Genomic DNA, 7969 nt, shown 5'->3' with positions numbered 1-7969 from the left:
AATAATACACCCAAGTCACTGTTTTTCAATCCAACATTTATGTAAACTATCTTCAACTTCAGACTCAAATTTTCATTTATGACCCCTATTGAATCTAATAAAAACATGAAGGAGTAGATATATGTTTAATTTTTTTTAAAATAAAAGCAAGATCACAATTACATTTCTAAGGTTTTCATGGTGACTTAAATAAAGAGAAAATGACAAAATCTACATTGAAAATTTAAACTTCTTGTTTTTGTTATTTTTACATAAAAAAACTAATTAAAAAAATTATTGTATTAAACATTTTTTATTTAAACAATTCAGAACAAACATTTTATGAATCAATTCATGTTGTGGATTTACCGCCAATTAACATGACATTTATGTTTATTTTGAAGAAACATAAACAATACCAATGGCTTTTGATACATTTACTTTTAACTTGAAATATAATTCAAACTCCAATTCAATTTAAAAAATACCAAATTAGTAAAATATTTCCTTTTTGTGATGATGGTTAAAGGGTCCATGAAAAATTGAAAATAATGGAAGTAGCAATGTGGAACAGAAATGTTCCAAATATACCTTGATATTAATGAATTTGGTGTGTTTACAAAGGTCAAAATATCCAAATAAATAACCGTTGAGAACAGAGCATGCACATAAATAGTCTTCTCTTCCCTTTCCTCGTAAACAATCATTGGTCATTGGTTCAATTATCCTATTCAACACTCATTGCCTTCCATCTTTCTCTCTCCTTCGTTTCCTGCGACACATTCCATTCTCCAATTTTGCTCCCTTTCTTTCAATTCCATCTCTCCCACCTTCCTTCCACAACCTTCACCTCATCGCGTTAATAGATCACTTACCAAATCTTGCCAAGGTACTTCCTTTTCCTCGCCCCAGATTTTGTGCTTGCGTCACAAACGTTTTCCCAACTGGGTTTTTCACAACGAATCCGATTAAGATCACGTTTTTCTCGTTATCAGGATTACCAATAAACGATTTGATACGTATCTTTGTGTCTTTGTGTTTTTTTTGGTTTTTTGTTTTTTCCGACAATTTGGCAAGTTTAAGGAACCTGACTTGGTTGTTTTTGTCGATAGATCCCGTAGCAAGTGGATTTGATCCTTTTGTGTTTTTTCCTTCGACGAAGAAAAAAAAGTAAATTTTGTTTGACGGGTAGAGTTTCTTCAATGAGCAAAAATTGATGCTGTGATGGGTCTCTACTAAGGGGGTTGTTTGAATTGAAGAGGTTGGCGTTAGCGGATGATTGGTTGTGGGGGACTGTGTAGGTTTCTTATGAAGAGTTCTGGAACTACTGAGTTGAATGCCTTCTACCCCATTAGAGCAGAATGCCAAGGTGATGTTCCCGCCCCTCGTTTTAAACCAAGGGTGAGCTTTTGCTTCTCAACCAATGCTTCTTGTCACACTTCCTATTGCATCGTCGTTTTATTTTGATCACTAATGCACACCAATTCAATTACTTTTATTTGGAATGATTGTGCACTTGGTGGTACCCCTTTGAATGTGATGAGTAACTCATTCATACAAGTGCAAGATTGAAATTTGTGCTTATGTTTCTTCTTCGCATACCACATAGATGGTCTTTTAGGAATTTTGCTATATATAAAAATCTTGCGATTTACACACTGCAATTTCTGTTTTCACAGGCTGGCAAAACTCTAAGTCAAAGAAGATGGCAAGCATCATTCTCTGAAGATGGTCACTTAGACATTGCAAAAGTGCTACGACGAATTCAGCGTGGGGTAACTTTTGTTGTTTACTTGCACTCTGTGTTTGTGTCTCCATTTGTTTTCGGATTTGCAATCACTCTGAAAACACTAGTTCAATTACATGATCCGTTCCCTATAGTTCGTAGACTGTACCAATAATATGTAACTTTTTGTTGGAGTAAGTGTGCGTTTGAGTGCCACGCTTTGTAAAATAGATAAGAAGAGTAATAGATAAAGAAAAAATACCCACAAACTTATTGCCTTAAGATTTTGGGTTGTAAATGGTATCTTGATCTCTTGTGTGGGTTTGTTCATAGTTCATTGGTGTCAGACTCCTCTCAAGATCCTAACTTTTTGGTTAGAAGTGTTACAAAGGCATAAAACCATTAATATATGTCTTAAATCTTAACTAAACAGTTTAAACATTGTTGAGAGTCAGTTTATGGCATGATGAATGTTGCTGTGGTAGGTAGGCCAATATCATTCATGGCAAACCTTCACGCATGCACAAACTCAATTGGTAAGAAAACAAAATAATCTTGAGAATGTGACTTCGTACAGTCTTCAATGTTTTATATGTGTCATGCACAAGTCCCTAAGACTTAATATGCTCATCTCATCCCATGTTGAGGCCATGAAATAGTATGAGTTTTTATTTTGGACCTAGGAACTACTCAGAGAGAAGAAGGGAAGAGGGAGATATGTGTGTGTATGTGTATATATATTTTGAAAAATTAGGGTTTTTCTGATGATCAATGACTAAAATTTATAATTTAATAAGACTGTTTTAGATGAGATTTTTTAACGTTTTAAAACTACCTCCGGCCACCAAGTCCACAGTCAAATAAACTATACCAAAAAAAAGTTTGTTTTTTTTAAAAAAAAAATTTAACTTCAAATTAATTTTTAAAAATTAGTGAATACAATAAAGGTTAGCAAAGCCCATTATCATGGGAACAAGGAACAGGGTAGAGGAGCAAATCGACAGATTTACACTGCCCCGAGCCAACTTGGTGTGATCTCATGTGTGCGAGCACACGCCTCTTGCTAATTTGTTCATAAGCTAAAGGCACACAAGGTGATTCGTAAAGGCTTGAAAACAGCTAAAATCAAACTACTGGAACTTTTAACCTTTTGAAATACTTAGAACCTAAATGGCTAATGGCGATAGTTCTATCCTTGTTGTCATCATTCATTTATCTGGTCAATGCATTTTCTATGCTTCAAGCCCCAAAGGCTCTTGCTTGAGAATAAAACGATTAGAAGTGTTATATCAAAGTATAAAATCGTTAATGTGTTGTATACATATGAGCATAAGCTTGAGAGAGTTGGTTGATGACACTCCCTTCCTAATCTTCACATGCCTTTGAGACACTCTATAAAAGACACACCAAAAGATGATGATTTGTGATGACCATTTCATGTGCTTTATAATTTTCATGCGATGTACCTTGAAAAAGTAAATTCGGTATCATATAATTGTTCAAGTTTTGTTCCTTCTGTTTTGTGTCTGTACTTATTTCTATAAATTATTTAGGGTGTCCATCCTTCAATCAAAGGGGAAGTGTGGGAGTTCTTGCTAGGTTGCTATGATCCTAACAGTTCACTTGAAGAACGGAATGAGCTCAAGCAACGCAGGAGGTATATTTTGATTTAAATGTTTTTCTATAAAATCTGTGATCTTCTTCTAAATTCAGGCCTTTGTTCATTAGGAATGCAATTGCTGTTGCTTCTAAGACAATTGATGTTATTGGTGTACTTTTCACTTTGTCTTGTTTAACTTGTGAAAAGGGATCATGTTATCACTTTTTTTGTAGCTAACATATTTGGGAATTAAAACAAATCAAATAAGCGGACTATACTTAGCCATCATCCTTGAATTCCTCCACACTCCAATTGCCACTGCCTGCAGTGCTTTCTTGCTGACTCCTGCTTACAAGAACTGTCGAGCAGTATGGCACAAAAGACATTGTCTCAGCCAAGGCTATGAATGCTACTCTCAGTTGTGACCCAAGAACAACGTCAGCATTCCTTGCTGCCATGTCTCCATGTGTGTGTGTGTGTGGCACCTGTATCTTAAGTTTTCTTTTTTGCCATGTCCACATGTTTGTGACATGTCCGAATCGTGCTACATAGACTACCTGCTTCCTATCAATTTGTTTTCATTTATCACCACTATTCCTTCTACTGTGACCATTGCTATTACAGCACTTCTGTATATAGTTGATGGTCAAATCTTCATAGTTTATTCTAATCAAAATTGTGAGACCAAAATTGTTAACTCTTGGATGCCATCCTTCCTATTAATCTCTGGCTGGGGCCTCGTAATAAATGAACAAGAAGATTAGTTCTGTTTGCTTTATCTCCTAAATAATCTAGACTATAGTAACTGGAGACTGGGCGACTTCTTTGTATTGATTGAAAATAAACAGAGTGACATGTTTTGTAAATTTATTACTCAGGGGGGAGTATGATATGTGGAAAGCTGAATGTCAAAAGATGGTCCCAGTCATTGGTAGTGGAAAATTTGTTACTACACCCCTCATTGATGATGAAGGTCGGCCAATAGATCCTTCTTTGGTAGCTGTCCACACTTCAGACAAGAAAGTTGTGCAATGGTTGCAGTTATTACATCAGATCGGTATGTAAATGCTTCTGCAAAAGTACTGTATGTTTTTTCCATTCTGTTCAGTTTTATTTTTGTTCAAAAGTTTTGCTTCTTGGACTTCATTTAACTGAAAAGCTAGTATCATAAATTTGAGGATTCATGAAAAGTGAGATCTCTTCTTGTACTTACAGATTGTCTCATAGATCAATGATATAGAAGCTGGGTTGTGTTCTTTTTTGTGGGTGTAAGGCCACAATATTATCAGTACTTTTCACTCAATTAGTTTGCAAGTAAATTTTAAATCCTTAGAAGACAAATATCCTGAACATACAGTTTATACTTCCATAAGTGTAGCTAATTAACAAATTTGGAAGTCATTAAAATGGAATAGCAACCTGAAAATTTTGGATGGCAAGCATAAATGTGCCTTGAGCTTGTGATGTCAATGGCATATGTTCCGTGGTGTTCACAGAACAAGGTCATGTTATTTTTTCTTAAAAATTGTTTTCTTGTGGTTTATTTATAATTAATTGTTCTAACAATCAACATTGGTAGCAATCGATTATTTTTGCAATGTAGGCCTGGATGTTGTTCGAACAGATCGAGCACTTGTCTTTTATGAGAGTGAAGATAATCAAGCAAAACTTTGGGATGTGCTATCAGTTTATGCTTGGTTGGATAATGATATTGGTTATGTACAAGGTGAATTGTTGTAGTTCTCAATTTTTAGATGTTGAACTGAAACGGCTTTCAGAAGTTTTAGACATTCTCAAAGGGTTGTTTTCTTTGCAGGAATGAATGATATTTGCTCACCTATAATTATTCTTATTGAGAATGAAGCAGATTGCTACTGGTGCTTTGACCGTGCAATGCGAAGGATGGTAAGACAGACATAATGCTACTACAAATTTGCCTAAAAGTGATAATTCTATGTATTTCTTGGATGGATAACGATAATAAGAAACTACAATCTAGTGGATACTGCCTTGAAAAAAGTTAGAACACATGCTTAATTGTCCATCGGACAGACTGTTCTTTCCATGCTTTGATATTGCTACATTGTTGTGCTTGCCAATATTCAGGGATGCTATTCTCACAACTTATTCGGTACTTTTACTTATAGTTGGTGAGTTGAGACTAGAAAAGGATGAAATTTCTCTAACTTCGTTCCTGTTCTATTCGTTTCACATAACATGATTTCGATACTTCCTGAAATCTTTTGTTGCACAAAGAGTTGTATGCTAAGTCTCGGAACACGGACTACACTACTGTTGGGGTTGGAACTGATTCCTCAAGAAAAAACAGTGGTTTATTCCTTATTTTATTAGTGTTGTACCAGTCCTTTCTCACATGTGGAAATCCAATTGACTATACTGCAGTTGAACATATAACTGTAGCTAGTTCAAATAAAGAAATGCTTCTGATTCAGTTGGATAATATTTAGGCATATTCTATCTCTTGCTGTTAATTTTGTTTTCGTGTGATTTCAATAATTTATTTTTCAATTGCAATTACATTCGTGCTTTTGTTTTCATATTAGAGAGAGAACTTCAGGTGCAGTGCAAGTTCAATGGGGGTCCAATCTCAGTTAGCTACACTCTCACAGATAATAAAAACAGTGGATCCTAAGCTTCATCATCACCTCGGTACGTGAAACTTGTTTGGGAAGCTTCTAATATGCTGAGTTATAGTTTCATTTCATAACTCAGATTCTTCTATCTTCATATTTAAACCAGATTCAGCGTCAAATACGTCCAAAATCTTTTCAGTTTAAGATGGTATATGTTTGTGGAAATATTTCTTTCTTTGACAATGATATTCTGAGATTTCTTAAGAAAAGAAAATTGTAAAAGATATGTCTGATTGTTATTAAAATTCATGGTCAACGGTAGTTAAGGGGACCTCTCATGAAGGGAGAAATTGCATGATGAATCATTCTTCTATACATCGATGTGAAAGAACCTTTCATTTCAATTTCACTTTTTATTTTGCAGAGGATTTAGATGGAGGAGAGTATCTCTTTGCATTTCGCATGCTTATGGTTCTTTTCCGAAGAGAATTTTCTTTTGCAGATACTTTATATCTTTGGGAGGTAAGGATGATTCAAACAACAATATAACTTTTCTCAACAAATGCATTTTTAAAAGTTTGAGATGAGAGAGCTACCATTTTCTGGTTCCTCAGCATTTCTTGATGTGATAGAGTACTTCGCATTATAGCTCATTGTTGAGAACTTGAGACATAATATAGATTGTTTCCAGTTGATGTGGGGCATGGAATACAACCCAAATATCTTCATTAATTATGAGGATCCAGATTCTAAATCAAAAGGACCCTCAGCAGTAAATGACAAAGTTTTGAAGCAATATGGAAAATTTGAGAGAAAAAATGTGAAGACTGGCAGTACAGAGGAAAATTGTGCACTAGCTGTTTTTCTTGTTGCAAGTGTTCTTGAGATCAAGAATAGGCGGATTTTAAACGAAGCCAAGGGTGTCGATGATGTTGTCAAGGTTCTTCTCTCTTATTCCATCTCCCTTATGGATCCATGCATAATGTTGTTGCATATGTTTCTGCATGTATCTCACATGAAACTATCTCTTCAGATCTTGGGTGACATCACCTCAAATCTTGATGCTAAAAAGGCATGCACTGAAGCACTGAAAATTCAGAAAAAATACCTGAGCAAGGCAAGCTCCATTCTTTGTCTTAATGGGTATACATTGGAGGGAGAAGGTTCATAAATAATCATTTTATTGTTTTTCTCATGCAGGCCAAGAAGGCATGACAGAGATAACAGTAGATTTTCTGTAACTATATGATGGCTGCTGTGGTTACCCGATCTTCTGAGGTTTCACTTGCTCTTCACAGACCATTGTTTTCTTTCTTTCATTTTTGTTTTTCTTCTCCCACTGATGGCTAGCAGTTCCTTGCTTTGCTCTTTTCTAATCTTATGCTTTGAAAAATATTTCTATGTCGATGTTGCAAGATCTAGAGAACAAGAAAACCTCAACTTCAGATACAAAATCCATTTATTTGGTGGAATTATTTGTTGAAATGAAGTTTGAACTTAGGATATGATGTAAATTATCTAAATTCTCTACAACTAGGTCCATTTTAGTGAGTTGTATATTGTAATATTTTATTTTGTTAAATATTTCTAAAGGTGTAATTAATTTATTGATATATTTTAAAAAAAATAAAGGGAAGCATATATGATGGGTGATTTAATGGAGTTTGAATGCGAGCAAAAATGAATGTCATTTCTATATAAACTATAGGTAATAAGTTTAGTTTTTTTATAAGTAACATTATAAAGGAACACAATGTATATTCAAAATTGAAGTGGAAGTTTAGGATACTAATTGATTGAGTTGAATTTACAGTTTTGTAGTAAACAACTTTCACACATGTTTAAATGTGAGTTTTTAAATAAATATTAAAATTATATTGGTGTTGACGTTAATTTAAAATACATATTCAAATAAAATAAGATTAATATCCACTACATTGGTATTAACTTGAATAATAAAAAATAAGCTATATTAGAATTAACTAAATTTTTACTATCTTGAGTAAATATAAATATTAAAATAAATATTAAATTAATATGTTAAAATAAATTATATTAGTATTGATTATG

General features: G+C 34.0%; 1 protein-coding gene across 3 annotated transcripts; it reads left to right on the top strand.

Moving 5' to 3' along the window:
- Window positions 1-611: 611 nt before the first annotated feature.
- Window positions 612-7557, top strand: LOC137829958 (uncharacterized). 3 transcript variants are annotated; one of them, XM_068637000.1, is made up of 12 exons: window positions 612-868; window positions 1092-1380; window positions 1659-1754; window positions 3259-3362; window positions 4184-4362; window positions 4909-5031; window positions 5122-5210; window positions 5870-5975; window positions 6324-6421; window positions 6591-6839; window positions 6933-7016; window positions 7100-7557. In XM_068637000.1, the coding sequence occupies exons 2-12, from the start codon at window positions 1255-1257 to the stop codon at window positions 7112-7114; spliced, it is 1269 nt and encodes a 422-aa protein (XP_068493101.1). In that variant the 5' UTR covers window positions 612-868; window positions 1092-1254; the 3' UTR covers window positions 7115-7557. The 3 variants fall into 3 exon arrangements, 2 of the variants coding, with proteins under 2 accessions (XP_068493101.1, XP_068493100.1); XR_011084119.1 differs by having other exon boundaries at window positions 631-868; window positions 6580-6839; XM_068636999.1 differs by having other exon boundaries at window positions 631-868; window positions 4885-5031.
- The last annotated feature ends 412 nt before the right edge of the window (window positions 7558-7969 follow it).

This window comes from Phaseolus vulgaris, chromosome 7 (genome assembly GCF_000499845.2).
Source record: "Phaseolus vulgaris cultivar G19833 chromosome 7, P. vulgaris v2.0, whole genome shotgun sequence".
In the NCBI taxonomy this organism is placed as follows: Eukaryota; Viridiplantae; Streptophyta; class Magnoliopsida; order Fabales; family Fabaceae; genus Phaseolus; species Phaseolus vulgaris.
Note: the sequence above shows the minus strand (reverse complement) of the source record. Positions and strands in the feature narration are given on the sequence as shown.